At 41.4% G+C, this 17754-nt stretch overlaps 1 protein-coding gene across 1 annotated transcript in view; it reads right to left on the bottom strand.

The window, feature by feature from the left end:
• Positions 1 to 1632: 1632 nt before the first annotated feature.
• Positions 1633 to 17754, bottom strand: part of LOC108915857 (transcription initiation factor TFIID subunit 5) — a 30177-nt gene continuing 14055 nt past the window's right edge. Inside the window, exon 3 of the mRNA XM_018722001.1 lies at positions 1633 to 1883. Coding sequence (XP_018577517.1) covers positions 1633 to 1883 — 251 coding nt within the window. The remainder of the gene's footprint in view (positions 1884 to 17754) is intronic.

Raw genomic sequence — 17754 nt, 5'->3', positions numbered from 1 at the left:
GTTAGAAAATCACAACGAACCATAGATCGATGGAAGGAAAATACTAATTGATATTTGACGTATTCCGTAAGTAATTTGTAGTCTCCATGTAATTTAGGTTAGGAAACCAGACGGGACCATAGAACTTATAAACTACTGGATTCGCCCATCTGTCATTTTGCCAATATAAACGGCAATGGCACAGACATGTGCGAGAGAGATAGAGCTGGTGCGGGCTAATTCTACGTTCACAAAACTTCAAGTATCGCACGAATAAAATTGGATTTCTCTTCTTTTAACAATACATGTTTGTGTGACTAATTTTAATTAATGTCAGATTGAAACGTCAAAATAAATTTCACTATATTCGACGTTTCCAATTGAGGTTAGAAAATCACAGCGAACCATAGATCGAACAGACTGATTAATATTTGACGTATTTCGTAATTTAGGTTAGGAAATCAGACGGTACCTACTACGCAATTTTTGACGTTTCTAATTGAGGTTAGAAAATCAGAAGAAACGTACTAATTGATATTTGACGTGTTTCGTATTTTAGGTTAAGATATCACACAGGAGTGACAAGACGATATTTGACGTTTCTAATTGAGGTTAAAAAATCAGTGGGGACCTACTAATTAACATTTGGCGTATTTCATAGATGACATCGAGGTGAAAAAATCAGATGGACCTACTAGGCGAAAATGACACTTTCAATTGATGTTAGAAAATTAGACGGGACTTACTAGATGACGTTTGATGTATTTATTTAAACCAAAAATTTTTTGTTTACTGATCAAAGGCCTATTTCAAACTTTTTACATAGAACGTTTCGCGAAATTAACGCAAATTCGAAGTGCGGCAGCTTAAACAATGAACGACGACACTACGCGCTGTGTCTCAAGTCAGACTGGAAAACTAGCATTTTGGCGGACGGACTGGGTTTCTCCGCGAGATCCGAAGCGGCATAATCGCGCCTCATCTCCCTTCGTTCGTCGCTTAATCAAAATTTTGCAACTTTATATTCGCGTTTTCAAATATATCTTTCTCCATGGACTTCTCACTGACATACGGCCATTTTATAAGCGAAATGGAGATTCAAAGAACCGCGAACGCAAATCGACGAAAATCTAAAAATCACGAAGAATGTCAGATTGAAACGTCAAAATAAATTTCGCTATATTTGACGTTTCCAATTGAGGTTAGAATATCACAACGAACCATAGATCGATGGAAGGAAAATACTAATTGATATTTGACGTATTCCGTAAGTAATTTGTAGTCTCCATGTAATTTAGGTTAGGAAATCAGACTGGACCATAGAACTTATAAACTACTGGATTCGCCCAACTGTCATTTTGCCAATATAAATAGCAATGGCATAGACGTGTGCGAGAGAGATAGAGCTGGTGCGGGCTAATGCTTCGTTCACAAAACTTCAAGTATTGCGCGAATTAAATTGGATTTCTCTTTTAACAATACATATTTGTACGACTAATTTTAATTAATTATTATTAACGAATAAGAGCATAAGCACTCTTTGTTTATATATAATTTCTGTACAAATTGGAGGTATTAAAGGGGGAATGTAATAATAAACTAGAATTTAGAATGAAAGATATTTTATTATACACATTTAAAAAATATTCATAGTTACAATTTTCCAAAGTAAAAGCGCTCATGTTGGGCAGTACATATTAAACCTTCGAAGAAGGATGTTGTATGTTTTCTCATCTCCAATACAAGTTTACCAATTACAAGTTCTATCATTTCAATCACTAGGCTATCCCAAAAGTACGATAAATACAGTCCACTTATACATAACCCTATAACATTGAGTTCAGCAACTAGTGCGTCAACATTTATGGTTCCATCGAGACGGATTTGCCTAACATACCAGTAACCTACGATTCCAGGGTTTACAAGTTTGCAAGTAGTAAAACAATTCAATCAAGTGATTCAAGTTACCAATGAAATAAACAATCAAGTTACAATAAACAATTGCAAGTGCAATCAATTCAAATTCGTACAAGTGTTCAACATTCCAATAGAATCCAGGGAAGTAAGCAAGCCGCTCGGCGATTGGCTTAGTAGGCGTTCAGCATCGTGACGTAGCAAAGTAGCGGCCACCTACAAGGATCGAGAGCGAAGCACGGCGCAACGATAGCCAGCGAATCCAACCACCTGCCCTTGTAAGTCTGTTCCAGTTTATTTACATTCCACATTCTTATCCTTTTTTTATCTGGGTCAATACGAGCAAAATATCTGTTACAATAAAACATGGCAGATATTTCGAAATTAAAATTTACTAGGGGATTAATAAAATCCAAAGTTACAAGATTTCAAAATTATTTAGCAAGTTTAGATACACAAGACTTAGACAATAATACAATTTCGCAATTAAAACTACGTGCAACGAACTTTAAAAATGTTTTAGACGAGTTTAATAAGGTTCAAGACGAGATAGAATTTGCTCTCGAAAGCGAGGAGCCTCAAGAAAGAAACAATTTTGAAACAATTTACTACGAGTTAAATTCAAAAAGCGATGAAATAATATCACTATTTCGCGGCAATAATGAGACGGCTATTCAAGTAAATAATGTTACTTCTGTCGGTAATAATCTTCAAAATCAGCAATTAAAGTTACCAATAATAAACTTGCCGACATTTGATGGCAATTCTAATCAATGGTTCGAGTTTAGAGATGCATTTAGCTCATTAATCCACAATAATCAATCGATAGCTACAGTTCAGAAGTTCTATTATTTGCATTCAAGTTTAAGAGGTGAAGCAGAACAGGTTGTTCATTCTATAAAGATTTCTGAAGCGAACTATGCCATTGCATGGGATCTATTACATGAACGTTACGAAAACAAGCGGCTCGTTGTTCATAATCACGTAAGGGCGATGTTTGACTTTCCTCCATTGAAACGAGAAAATCGCGCAGATTTAAGGAATTTATACGACATAATTATTCAGAATTTACGCGCTTTAAAAACACATATAAATTCGACAACACCACTATGCGAGAATGGGAATCTTGGAATTTGGAAGGCGATTTAACTACAGTTAACGATATTACAAAGTTTTTAAAGAAAAGATACGAAATTTTAGAAAAATTAGAAACACGCTCAGAAGCTAGATACGACAATCATAAGTTAAACAAAGGTCAAATCAAGGCCAAGGGCTACTCAAATTCGTATGCTAGTACAAATTTCAATTGCTATTTTTGCGAAAAGGCGCACACTATATTCACTTGTCAAGCTTTTTTAAAATTACCAATACATTCTAGAATACAAGAAATAAAACGATTACAATTGTGCATTAATTGCCTTAAACCCTCACACACAGCACAAACATGTATTTTAAATAGCAATTGTCGCAAATGCGGAAAGCGGCATAATACACTGCTTCATTTAGAAAAGGGCAATATTGCAACAAATCAGTCAGCGTCAGACACACAAACAGAGCAGAAAAAGGAAGAAAATACGCAAGAAGTAGCGATTGTAGGTCATTCCAGTGATAATACTAGGCATTCACAAGTACTACTTTCAACGGCGTTAATAAGTGTTGAGGACAAACGCGGACAAATTTATACATGTAGAGCGCTACTCGATAGTGGCTCACAAAGCAATTTTGTTACAAGCGCATTTTGCAAACGCTTAGGTTTACAAACCAAACCAATAAATTTCACTATTTCGGGCGTAGGTAAAGCCATGTCTGATGTAAAGGAGCAAGCGACAATTAAAATATCATCTCGCAATAATTCATACAATAAAACCATTACAGCGTTGATCTTATCTAAAATCACTGACGACTTGCCATTAGTTTCATTTTCTAGTAAACAATTACAAATACCAGATCATTTAAAACTAGCAGGTCCCACATTTAATTCTACCGGTTCTATTGACATGTTACTAGGTTCCAACGTATTTTGGAATGTTCTATGCGTGGGCCAGGTTCAGTTAAGCCCAAATATGCCTATGTTACATAAAACACTATTCGGTTGGGTAATTGGCGGTGATTTAAAATATAATCAATTACAAGTAAATAGGTCTATTAGTTGTCTTAACATTAAATTAAACAATTTGCAATTAGATGAACAATTAACTAAATTTTGGCAATTGGAACAATGTGACAATAAAACTATTTTATCGGACGATGATAAATATTGTGAATCTCATTTCTTAAACAATACGGAGAGAGATCGCGAAGGGCGTTTCATAGTACGCATTCCATTAAAACCAAATCGACAAAATTTAGGCGAATCTAGGCAAGCGGCATTAGATCGATTTCTGTCCATCGAAAAACGATTAATTAAAAACGATAAATTACGCGAAGAATACGTCAAATTTATGCAAGAATACGAAAGTCTCGGTCATATGTCACATGTAAGTGAAACTCACGACAATAAAACAAACTATTATTTACCACACCATGCAATTATCAGAGAACAAAGCAGTACTACTAAGATTAGAGTTGTTTTCGATGCATCTATGAAAACTGACAGCGGCGTTTCTCTTAATGATATTCAATACAGCGGTCCTACTATACAATCTAATTTGTTATCAATAATTTTACGATTTCGGATGCATGAATATGTTATGACAGCAGATATTTCTAAGATGTACCGGCAGGTATTAATTAATCCCGATCAGCGAAACTTACAGCGAATATTGTGGAGAGCTGACTCCAACAAGGAGATTCAGTGCTATGAATTAAATACCGTGACATACGGAACAGCTTCAGCGCCATTTTTAGCGGTGAGATGCTTGAATCAAATTGCGGACGAGTACAAAACTATATTTCCTCGAGCAAGTGAAACAATAAAATACGACTTTTACGTCGACGATTTGCTAACGGGTACAAGTTCAAAATCAGATCTAGTAAAATTACAAGGTGAAATATCTACAATATTAAAGTCAGCAGGATTCGAACTACGAAAGTGGTTATGCAATAAGCCCGAGTTAGTCGATCAGTTCCAAATAAATCGAGATTTAGCGGTCAATATAGTTGAATTAGGTGAAAATCAACAAAATAAAACTTTAGGCATCTATTGGAATGCTAAGTTAGATACTATACAGTATTCAATTACGCAGTGTAATCAAAGTAACATAACCAAGCGTAGCATTCTATCAATAACCTCTCAAATATACGATCCTCTTGGATTATTAGGACCCATAATAATTATAGCCAAGATACTTATGCAGCAATTATGGTTAGCTAAAGTAAGTTGGGATGAAACAATACCCCAAGCTTTACACTTACAATGGCGTCAATTTCTAAATGACTTACCAAATTTAAACTCATTAAAATACCAAGATTTATTTTAGTAAACGATTATGAAAAAATAGAAATGCACGCGTTCTGTGACGCATCAGAGCGAGCATATGGCGCATGCGTCTACATTAAATGCAAAAACAAATTAGGTAATTATTCATCGAATTTGTTGTGTGCAAAGTCACGAGTGGCTCCAATAAAACAAGTTTCTCTGCCTCGGCTTGAGCTATGCAGTGCAGTACTATTAGTTCAATTAGTTGAGAGCGTCAAGTCATCTTTAAATATAAAATTTGATAAATTCTATTACTATAGCGATTCTACAATTGCACTATGTTGGATCAAGAGTCAACCTAACAAGTGGAAGACATTCGTAGCCAACCGTACGAGCGAGATTCAGCAGTCAACAAAATTCGACGATTGGTATCACGTCAGGTCAAATGAAAACCCAGCGGATCTAATATCGCGAGGTGTAGATTCAGACACGTTATTAAATTCCGAGCTGTGGTGGAAAGGTCCAAAATTTATTTTACAAGATGATGTAAACTTTAATTCAGATATTATAATTTTAGAATCAAGTAACTTACCAGAACAACGTACAAGCGTAAATACTATCACTAACATTGACAATTTCAATATTTTTGACAAATTTTCTTCGTGGGTAAAATTGCAAAGAGTCACAGCGTATTACTGCAGATTCAGCAATAATTTAAAACGTAAATCAAATGAAAGAAGCTTGGACAATCTAAGTATTTCTGAGTTACAAAATGCAACAAATATTCTAATTAAAATTTGTCAAATGCAAGAATTCAAAACCTATCGACAAACATAGTAAAATTTTAAGTTTAAATCCATATTTACATAAAGATATCATACGAGTAGGAGGACGAATTCGTAATTCAGATTTCAATTTTGACAAAAAATTCCCGATAATTTTGCCACAACGTCATAACTTGACCAAATTGTTAATGAGACACGAGCATAACCAATTATTTCATTGCGGTCCATCGATGCTTCTCTAGTCTTTTAGAGAAAAATATTGGCCTATATCAGGCTGAAACTTAGCGAAGGACATAGTGCGCAAGTGCGTGGTTTGTTTCAGAACAAAGCCAAGTAGTATTCAATATTTAATGGGCGATCTACCTGCTTCGCGGCTTAAACAGACCGTACCATTTTTGAACTGTGGAGTCGATTACGCGGGCTCATTTCTGGTAAAAGACAGAAGGGGACGAGGTTCCAAATTAAGTAAGGCTTATGTTTGCCTATATATTTGCTTAGCCACTAAGGCCATACACATTGACCTAGTCCGATTTGAATACCGACAGTTATCTAGCATGTTTATTTATATTGTTCTTTTCATTTGAAAGTGTTTGAACACGTTTCAAGGCGGCCGGCATATTGGGGCCAATTAGAAATTTAAAAATTATGTTGCAATGTAACCCACAGTTGGCAGCACTGTCAGATGGCTCCCTCTGGAGACACGCGCCAATATTCCATGGCTAGAAATTGGCCTCAATGATTTGGGATCGAGGGGGATTATCCCTCTTTATCCTGCCTCATCTCGTGTAGGCCTGGACAGCCTTCGTAGGTGGGCCCCATCCGTCGTCTACCCCGACCGCAAATGCGGCCGGTGTAGGCGCTTTGTGGGACCTCCTTTTGTCCTGGCTGGGCCCCGCCGGCTAGGGCCCTTTCTTCTGGCGCTCTTCTTGCTTCGCCGGCTCGTCTGTGTAAACCCCGGGGGTAGTGTCATGTTTATGTGTGGTATGGTTGGGTAGGGTAGTGCGGCTATGCAGCCTGGGATGCGCTTTGCTAAGGTGGCCCTTAGGCTAGCGCGGGAGGGGAGGGTTAAGGAGGGTATGGGGGGTGTGTGTGTGTGTGTGTGTGTGTGTCGTTGTCTTCGTTTCTTGATCCTGGCTGTCTCTGAAACAGAAAAGGTTAGCGGGCAGGGGGGGGGTCATTGGGGTGGTCACCCAGGGTCAAAAAGTTGGTGTCTAGGTCTTTTGTGTTTGTCGGTCACGTCGGGTACGTAGTCAACGGCTTGCCTGAGGAGGGGATTGTCATGTCTAGCGGCTACGTCAAATCGTTTCTCCGCGTTTTGTCTTATTGTCTGTGTAGCGTTTGTGTATTGTAAGTCTCGTAATATGTCAGTGTTTCTTACGTACCAGGGCGCGTCGGTGGCCGTGCGGAGGGCTATGTTTTCCACAGCCTGTAATGACTTTAAGTGGCTTTTTGCCGCGTGACCCCACGCCGTGGAGGCGTAGGTTAGCTGCGGTTGAAGTACCACCTTGATAAGCGTTCGCTTATTCCTTAAACTGAGGGTGTTTCCACCTTTGAGTAAGGGATAGAGCCTAGCCCTGGTGGTCTTCGCTCGCGCCACCGTCTCCACGATGTGCGGTTTCCACGTGAGACGCTGGTCCATCGTCACGCCCAGGTATCGTGTTTGTCGATTCCAGGAGATGGGTTCCTGGGATAGTGTCAGTCTGTCAAGGTTTTGTGGGATTTTTCGTTTGGTAAAAAGGATAGCCGAACTTTTGTTGGGATTAATTTTGACTTTCCACCTGTTGCACCAGGTTTCAAGTTGGTCTAAGGAGCTTTGGAGGAGGTAGACGGAATATCTAGGATCTACGGATTGGGATGTGATTGTCAGGTCGTCGGCGTATAAGTATATGTTGGTGTTGGGGGGATGTGGGATGTCGGAGTTGTAAATGGTGTATAGGTGTGGGGACAGGACGGTGCCCTGGGGGACACCGGCCTCCATGGGACGGGTGGTGGAAAGGGAATCTTGGATTTGGATGCGGAATTTTCGGTGGTGTAGGTAGGATTTTATGAGTTTGGTAAAGGATATGGGATATTGGTTGGTGAGCATTTTCATCAGTAGGCCTTCATGCCAAACCGTATCGAAGGCCTTTGCGACGTCCAGGAAGACAGCACCAGTGTACTGTCCCCTGTTGAAGGCCGCCGTGATGTGCTCGGTAAGGCGAAGGATTTGGAGTTCAGTGGAGTGATTGGGTCGGAAGGCGAACTGCTCGTCTGGAATGACTTGCAGTTCTTGGGAGTGGGTTCTTAGACGGGTTAGGATAATTTTTTCTACCACTTTGCTCATAGCCGGGAGCAGGCTAATGGGCCGGTAGTTGGATGGGATGGTGTGATCTTTGTTGGGTTTTGGGATAAGGATTATGTTTGCTGTTTTCCAGCGGGTAGGGAAGTGTCTTAGTCTGAGTGTCGCGTTTGTTATGTTTAGTAGGGCCATGAGGCCCTTGTGTGGTAGTCGTTTAAGTGTCGTGTTATGTATATTGTCGGGTCCGGGGGCTTTTCTGTTTTTAAGTCTGCGTATTGTCAGTCTTAGTTCGTCAGGTGTTGCGGGGGGGATTATGTCATTGTCTGGCTCTCTGTCGACGCGTCGGGCCGCGCGCTCAGCCACTATCTCGAATTCCTCGTCTTCGTCGGGCAGCTGAGGCAGTCTACACTGCAGTTCCAGGCTATCGGCGAAAGCCTCGGCCTTTTCCTGGTTCGTGTAAACCACCCCCACACTACCGTGGATTGGAGGAATTTTACGGCGAGCGGTCTGTCGCAGGGCCCTCTGCGTTTTCCAGAGGCTGTTGTCTTGTGGATCCAGCGACTCCAGGTGCCTAGCCCAGTTATCCTGGGCCAGTTCATCCAGAGCCGCCTTCACCCGTCTGTTAAGTACGTTTAAGTCATGTCTGTGTCGGGGGAGGCGGGTGCGGGTGGCAAGCCGTTTCGCACGTCGTCTGTCACGTATTAAGTTTTTTATGTCATCGGGGAGGGTGCCCCGGGGGTTTGTCAGTCGGGGGACAATAGTCTCCGTCGTAGTCTGAGTCAGGGCGTTTTTAATGTCAGTCTCAAGGGAGAGGATTGCCGCCTCCAGATCATGGGTGGTTTCGATGACTGGGAGCGCCATGTTTCCTTGCATTACTGTTCGGAAACGCTCCCAGTCAGTGAACCTCCTCGTGAAGGTGCCTTCATATCTCTGTCTTCGCCCCAGATCCAGAAATATTGGATTGTGGGCGGAAGACCCTTCGTATTGGGTGGATATTTGGGCATTTAACGGTATAGATTTTAAGAGGGCAATGTCGATAACGTCGGGGCGTCCTACGGGTCCGTAATGTGTCGGTTCTGTCGGTCCGAGTATAGTCAAGTCGTCGTGTCTGTCTTGGTAATTCAGCAGGACGCGACCTCTTGTGGTCGTCGTCCCGCTGTGCCATATGGGGGACTTCGCGTTGAAGTCCCCGATGGCAATTGTCTGGGGCCAGGAAAGGATTTTGTCTAAGTCATTGTCAAGTAGTGGTAGTCTGGGTGGGTGGTAACAGGACACCACCGCAACGTCTCCATGCCGTAGCGATCTCACCGCTATCGCCACGGCCTCTGTGTTTTGAGTTTGGAGCCGCTGCAGCGGATAGTGGTCGATGCACTTCTTTACTATGAGTGCAACACCACCCCCGTTACGGTTTCTGTCATGTCTGTATATGTCATAGTCAGGGATGGAGGTACGGGATGCCTCGCTGAGGTAGGTCTCCTGGACAGCCATAACGTCTATGTTTAGACGGTTCAAGATGTCCACGAGTTCCGTTTTTTTGGCCCGGAACCCGTCAAGGTTCCAGGACGAAATTCTCAGCGAGGAGGGTTGGGAGGGCCGACGAGCCATTAGAAGTCGAATAATTTTTGCATATTCGACACCATGGTCGTCAGCTGGACGCAGAAGTCCTGAAGACGCTTTGTTGCGTCAATCAGGGCCGCCGCGCCCGGTTGGGAGGGTGTCGTGTCTGTGTGTGCGTGTGGTGAGGTGTTGTGTTTTTGTTTTTGTGTGTTTTGTGTTTTTCTGGTCATGTCAGCGTATGTGCGTCCCGAGGTTGTGTTTGGGGTGGGTAGGAGGGGCTGTCTGTGTGTTTGTGTAGTGTTTTGTGTCGTGTGTGTGTTTGTGATTTGTGTTTTTGTGTTTTTAGCTTTGGGGTGTGGCCCGGCGCAATTTGCACACCTGGCGGGCGCGTCTTTGGCCTTTTTGCAGACGTGCGTGCTGTGGTTTTGCCACATTTTACACACTTTGGCTCAGCTGTGCACCGGGTCTGGCCGTGGCCGAACCGCTGGCACCGGTGGCACTGTGTGGCAACCCGCTGCTTTCGCTGCAGTTCTACTCGAACCACGAGCGAGCAGCAGCGGGTTACCTTCATAATGTCCTCCCTGTCCTGTGGGGCCTGAACTAGGACCAGGGGCATTTCCTGTTTATTTTGACGGCTCGCCATGAGGTGCACTATTGCGCCGGGGAACCCTTGTCGTGCGAGGTCGAGTTGGACCTCACTTGGGGAAATACCCGCAGGTATTCCGCTTATCACCACCCTCAGCGTTTTTTCTTCGCTGAGGGTGAAGGTGTGGTACTCCTCGCCTTTGTCTGTCAGTGTCTTTGTCAATAGTCTGTGGTCATTAGGTGTGTTTGGGTATATGGCTATACCGTCTTTAGTCAATTTGGCTTTTGTATAGTTAATGTTAAGTGTCGTGAGTATTTTTTGTACTTGTGTCCACCGTTCTTGCTTTCGCAAGATTACCGGGGGGACTTGTTTGGTTTTGTCTGTCTGTTGTGTGTTTTGTGGGGTGTTTTGTAGGGCGCTTGTGGAGGGTTTAGGTGTCGGGGGGCGCGTGTTTGGTGTTTGTGTTCGTGTTTTGTTTGTTTTGTCTGATTTTTTATGTCTTGGGGCTTCGTCCTCGCTAGAGGATTCTGCCGTGTGTTTTTTGCGTTTCTCTGTCCGTGTGTGTGCGGGGTGTGTGTGTGGGGGGGGTGTGTGTGTGCCTGTCTGGGGTATATTGTCTGTCATTTGTTTGTTAATGAGTTTGTCAAGTTTTTGGTGTAATTTAGTGGTGTTTTCGTCCGAAAGTTTAATTGTTTTTTGCAAATCGACGATTTGCTGTGTCATGGTTAGTATTTGTTGGTATTGTCGGGTGTTTTGTTCTGTCAGTTCGTGTATTTGTTGTTTTAGCGTCTCGTTTTCATGTTTTTGTGTTTGTAACTGTTCGTATAAATCTGTTGTGGTGGTCATGTTTTTTGGTGAAGCGGAGACTCTTGAAGAGGGTCTTTCGCTGTCTGTATCGTCCATGTATATGTATATGTTCTCCTCGTTTTCGGAGTCCGACATTGTGTGCGTGTGTGTGTGTGTGTGTGTGTGTGTGTGTGTGTGTGTGGGAAGGTGTGTAAGTGTTAGTCGTGTGGGGATGCCCCCTTACGGGGGCGTACGTGTCTTTTGGTGTATTTGTCTGTCTGGTATATTGTTTGTCGGGGGTCGCAATTTTAAAGAAATGTATTCTAAAGTAATGCAAATAACTGATAAATAAGTAAAAACTTACCTGGGCATAACCCCGGGACAGGTACCTGCGACAAAGATGCCGACGGCCTCTATGCTTAAGCCGGGTATTAGGTCGGTGATTAAAAGGAAAGAAAGGGATTCTTTCCAGGTAGGCTTAATAAAGGCAGGTAGATTTTGTTCGTTGCACTCACTTCACCTCACAAACAAACACGTCTGCTCAGCTCGGCTGTTCGCTCTGAACTGCCTCTGGAGACAGACAAATGTAAAGTAAAAGCAGTATGTTGGGCAGTACATATTAAACCTTCGAAGAAGGATGTTGTATGTTTTCTCATCTCCAATACAAGTTTACCAATTACAAGTTCTATCATTTCAATCACTAGGCTATCCCAAAAGTACGATAAATACAGTCCACATATATATACATAACCCCATAACATCGAGTTCAGCAACTAGTGCGTCAACAATGCCTTCTTTATGTATGTCTCCAAATATTTTCCTCACATCGAGCGATCAGTTAAAATTACTGCAAGCTCTTCTAACGTAGTTTTCTTTGCAAAACTGCATTAATTGGGACTGTATCGATGCTTTCTTCGTTCAACATATTATTCAAAGTGAATTTTTGCCTAAGCACATTATAAGCAAAATGCAGTTGAAGCTGTTTATATTCAGTTTGATAAAAAAAATTCGAAGAGCGACACATTGAAGGGGGCAAAATTGCTACTTGGTCATTATTTTCAGAAATATTGGAAAAGTATAACCTCTCCAAATTTAATTTTAAACATCTCTTTACCCAATTAATCGCTGAACACAATTGCACCGTATTTGGTTTTCACATACACTGTTACACTAAAATTTAAGAAATCTTTTTTTTACTCCAAGGTTTATTGTGATTTTGTTGTACCGGTATACCGGTGTACCGTTATTTGTTTTACCAAAATTTGCCTGCACTAGCTTCATCTGACTTGCACACATCAGTGCATCTCTTGCTAGGGCGAGTCCATAGTTTATAAGGTCTATGGACGGAACCTACTACATGATATTTCACGTTTCTAATCGAGGTTATAAAAATTATAAGGTACCTACTTATTGATATTTGACGTATTTCATATTTTAGGTTAGGAAGTCACACAGGACTGGCAAGATGATATTAACGTTTCTAATTGAGGTTAGAAAATAAGAAGGGACCTTCTAATTAATATTTGACGTATTTCATAAGTGAAATCGAATTGAAAAATCAGATGGGATCTACTAGGCGATAGATGACGTTTCTAATTGATGTTAGAAAATCAGACGGGACTCTTTAAACAGTATTTATTTAACATATTTATTTAAACCAAATGCAGAAAAAATTTTTGTTTACTTATCAGAGGTCTATTTCAAACTTTTTATATAGAATGATCCGCGAAATTAACGCGAATTCGAATTTATCTTCCAAATTTTTTCTGAAAATTTATGTACAAAATATTCTATAAAATTGAGAGGTCTGGATCAGATTTTTCTTTACATTTTTTACATTTTTTCGTTTTACATCTTTTGGTCATGTTTTATGCTTACTAACTAGATGAGATTTTGAATATTTCAATACTGGACGTTCCAATAAAATTGACCCATAAGGCTTCTCTGCCAAAAACGGACATTTTTTTAAGTTGTTATCAAACACTTATAAACAGGGTGTTTAAAAATCAAAGTACAGGGTGTTTCAAAAAATTTTATATTTGCTAACCGGTAGTGAGTGCACCGCGGAGCGTTGCTAAAGCCCCGTGCAGCGCGGCCTGAGGGCTAAAAGCCCGAGAGAAAGGCTTTGTAGGTAAATTTTTCGTTTCTCGGCGGCTTCTCCGCCAAAACGGCCATTCTTTTAAAGTGTTATCAAACATTTATATACAGGGTGTTTAAAAACTAAACTACAGGGTGTTTTAAAAAAATTATATTTACTAACCGGTAATGAGCACCGCAGAGCGGTGCACGAGCCGCGCGCAGCGCGGCCCGACTGCCAAAGGCCTGAGAGAAAGGTCAAACTCCGCTTCGCGGAGTTTACCTACCTTTCTAGTTTTTATTTTAAACGTTGTTAAAATATTATATTAGATGACATCACGTTAATTTGTTCAGGCTATATTATGACAAAATATTAAAATATCAAATATTGTGGTAAAAGCAAGTGACACCATAGATACAAATAATTCCAAATTTGATATTTTTCTTTCATAGTTTGATTCTTCTCTCACTTTGCTTAAAAAAGGTATACCGTATATCAGTTGATATATTGTACCGTTTTTGAGAAAATCGAATTTTATTAACAACATACATATACAGGTGTCTCACGGTGACGGCCCATTAGAATTATTTCAGACTACTTCGATTTGAATTTTGAAAATTTGGGATACCGGGTTTTCGGGCATGCCCTTCTCAACTAAAATAATGGCGTTGTCGTATTCCACCCTTCGAGCTTCAGAATTTCAGAACACTCAGCATATTCCTAGACGTCGTCTTGTACCTACGGATATGCCTGATACCGTTGAATTGGGAAGGAGGCGAAACAGTGAAATTCGCCTACCTTTCCAATCCAATCAAAAAACCCGCCGCGGTTGCAAAACGAATCGCCGTTGGCCGGGCAAATAAAAAAAGCCGCCACGGTATCATATCAGACATCGAACTCGATACCGTTGGGGAGCAATTTCCGCGGCTCTGCATCTCAGTGCAGACGTCGCCCCATGATATTACATCGATCCTCCCGGCGATAGCGCTTCCAAAGCGCTAAAGACCAATTTCACCGATGTATCGCGACCGATCTCGCCTGGGTCTGCCATCCCGGCGCACAGTATCCACTGCCGCGACTCTCGCAACCTGCAGACGAACCCCTGGACGCTTCAAGGCGATATTTGGAAATTATCATCTAAATTTTTACCACCCTTTCGAATTGGTCAAGGACGCTATCGTCAATCAGCCCTATTCTGTAACTCCTAATCGAATAGAAATGTATAAAATCGAATCGAGATCAACCCATCAAATCAGAATTGGGCAACATCGGTATTCTATAACTTGTTTCGACGTCTCCTATCGAAGTTGTTGGTCGAAATCGACGTCGATCGGTCAAACTCTGTCGAAGTGGTAGTTTTAGATATCGAGATCGGGTCACGCATGCGTTCTTGTGTTAGATGTGTCAGTTCGAGTTAAGCATAACCTCGCAACACAAATCTTTTTTCCTTTTCGTGTTTTAAATCACAGAAATTATAAAATATCTGTACGTCTATACGTACGTGTATAGGTATATTTTTATTTAGTTATCTAATTTGTGCATGGTTTATAATATTCTCTATCAAAGGGCTTAGTTTTACCATGAAGTAAAATTTTGTGCAGCGCAATGAAATCTACCATGTAGTTCAGCTGCTCTGTAGAAGTTTTTTCTTTATTGGAGTCGGAACTGATATCATTAATATTTTTCAGTACTGACCTTCTCGAAAGATTACAGCAAAATGAATGTATTTTTAAACTAAACTATATAATCTAGTAGGTAGGTACAATTAAGTTTACCGAACATGGGATTTCCTATTAAAACACATCTGCAAGTTAACTGTGCGTAAATTCCACTTTTTATACCTGCGCTAAATCTTGGTAAAAGGCACATTTCATATTTTGAAATTTCTAACCTCTCTAAATGTCACTTGGTTATTAAAGTCTATAATCGCAGAGCAATGCATTGTTGCCATTACGCTAAACCGGCATCGAGTCGAGGTCTTTCTTTACGATTTGTAACTTCTACGATTTGAGTTACAGAATATCAATTTTACGAAACGATCGACGCGATAGATATTGAACTTTACGAATTGCGAACATTTCGACTCGATCTGAGCATTTCGATGCAAGTTACAGATAACTAGCGCCAATAACTCGAAAAGTTATTAAGCGGTCGATGTCAAAATTTAGTGCAGCACTCCTCAAGTCGCTGGCATTATCTCACTAAATTCTCGTCCGAATCGGATGAGCCAAAACGCCGTTATACGGGGAAACGCGGATTTCACGTTTTCCGCGTTTTCAGCCGTTCCGCTTATTCGATTTCGGCCGAACCTCAAAACCACGCTAGGGCATCCCTAGGTGGACATCATATCCAAATTTTAGCCGAATCGCGCGACTACTAACGACCAGCTAAGCCATAATAGGTTTTCACGTCTTCCTAGCTGCCGCCGAAAGTGTCCGCGCGATCTCGGCCGAACCTTCCAACCACGGCACTACTTCATGCCGTGTATCTACACACCACTTCTCAATCAAATCCGTCCAGTATTAAGACCTCCGTAAGCCCTTTTACGAAGACGGGGAAAATTTCACCGATGTTTCCAATTTCCCCGTCTTTGGGCTGAAAGGACCGTCTTCCGAGGGTCCCACCGCTCTGGCGGTTGGATGCGATGCTCGGTATCCTAAGCCGAGACCGCGGGTAGAGTTTTGTCAAAATGGGAGAAAACTCCAAAATCCCCGACTATGACATCGACTGTCCGGAGAGGCCAGAGGGGAACGAGATCCGACGTCGATAGCGACGACGGGCGCTTTTTACTGGAAATTTTGGCGGACAATTCACGAGCGGTCCACCAAAAGTATGGAGATCAACGAAAAGCGATCGAACGTCTACTTCCGGCGTTTGCAGTTCTACAGTGGGAGTACATGGTGTAAGAAAGCGATACATAGCAAAATGTAACAAATCTTATTTATGGTAAATAACTTGTATATGTTAATTGTGAACCTTTATTATCTGTTAATTCTGTTCAATATATACTTTTAATATATCTTCCACGGTTTGATTGAAAAAACCCTGTCATCAGGCTCAAGAACTTTGGAGCTCAAGCTCACATGCTCGCCTCACGAGGCTCCCGTCAAGGCTGCCATATCTTGACGCGGATATTTTTAGTGCCTAGCAACCACTACTCGCTTCACGAGACATACCACCCGAGGTAGCCTAGCCTGAGGTGAAGACCCTGTTCGATAGCCCCCTGCATCGAAACAGCGTTAAATTCCAGGATCCTTTTGAGACCTGCGATACCGTCCGATACTGACCACCTCCGACGAAGATCCTGTGCGATAGCCACCCGCATCGACACAGCGATATCCCAGGTTCCTCCAGAGACCTGCGTACCGCCCGAGGTAGCCCAACCTAAGGCGAAGATCCTGTTCGATAGCCCCCTGCATCGAAACAGCGATACATTCAGGCTCTTTCAGAGACCTGCATACCGTCCGAGGCTGAGAACCTCCGACGAAGACTTTGATTCCGATCGTGCCGGTTCCATCGAGAGACCCGCACCTCGGTACAGAGTACACAAATAGGCTCATACGAGTCCTATAATTCAGACTCTATCGAGATCTGCAAATCCGAGGCAACTTTCTTCGTCAAATCTCTAGGCGGTCCCTCGTGGAGGCAACCTTCCTCGTCAAACCCCTACGAGGCATTTTCTTTGTGACCCACGGGCACAAAGTCATAGTACGCACGTTATTGTGGCGGCGTACTTCCAAATTTAAAGAAGTATCATTACTTATCAGGGCTCCCTCGAGAGACCCACAGTTAATAGTAATACATACTGTGTTTTACTTTTATATACTAGCATTTCTGTAGCAGGTAGAGCCCCAGTTGTGGGTTTAAAAGATGGGAATAATCTAGTATGTGACCTTGTGAAATAAACTAATTATTCAATTTATTGTTGGATACAGTGGTTTACTTTACAGCAGCCAAGAAATAAGTTAAGTAAATCTAATTTAAATACTTAATTTTATTATCAAATTTTTCACAAATATCAATATTAGCAATCGTCTTATTGTTAGCATAGTTAGTCACGTTAAGCAACATATAGCAGTAGTACCGATCGACTTTTGTTATTCTCTTATTCTCTTTATTTGGAAAGATATCATAAAATTTTATTAACAAACATTTTTTCAAATAAAATTTTAAATCATACCTGCTTATACAGGGTGTCCCACCAAAAACTGCATCACTCGATATCTAGGAAAGTACTGCTCCCAAAAATTTTTAAATTTGGCAACATAGCAATGTCCCTGAGGCAAACACAACTAAAATATCTAGAACTCTCCAGCACTTCCATTTATACCCGAAGTCGACACCAACTTTGTTATTTTAAATGGGACACCCTGTATATTGTTGCATTTTCGGATACTATTGGTATCGTATATATTTTTTATATATCATCCATTA

Source organism: Anoplophora glabripennis, unplaced genomic scaffold (genome assembly GCF_000390285.2).
Source record: "Anoplophora glabripennis isolate ALB-LARVAE unplaced genomic scaffold, Agla_2.0 scaffold1788, whole genome shotgun sequence".
Taxonomy (NCBI): domain Eukaryota; kingdom Metazoa; phylum Arthropoda; class Insecta; order Coleoptera; family Cerambycidae; genus Anoplophora; species Anoplophora glabripennis.
Note: the sequence above shows the minus strand (reverse complement) of the source record. Positions and strands in the feature narration are given on the sequence as shown.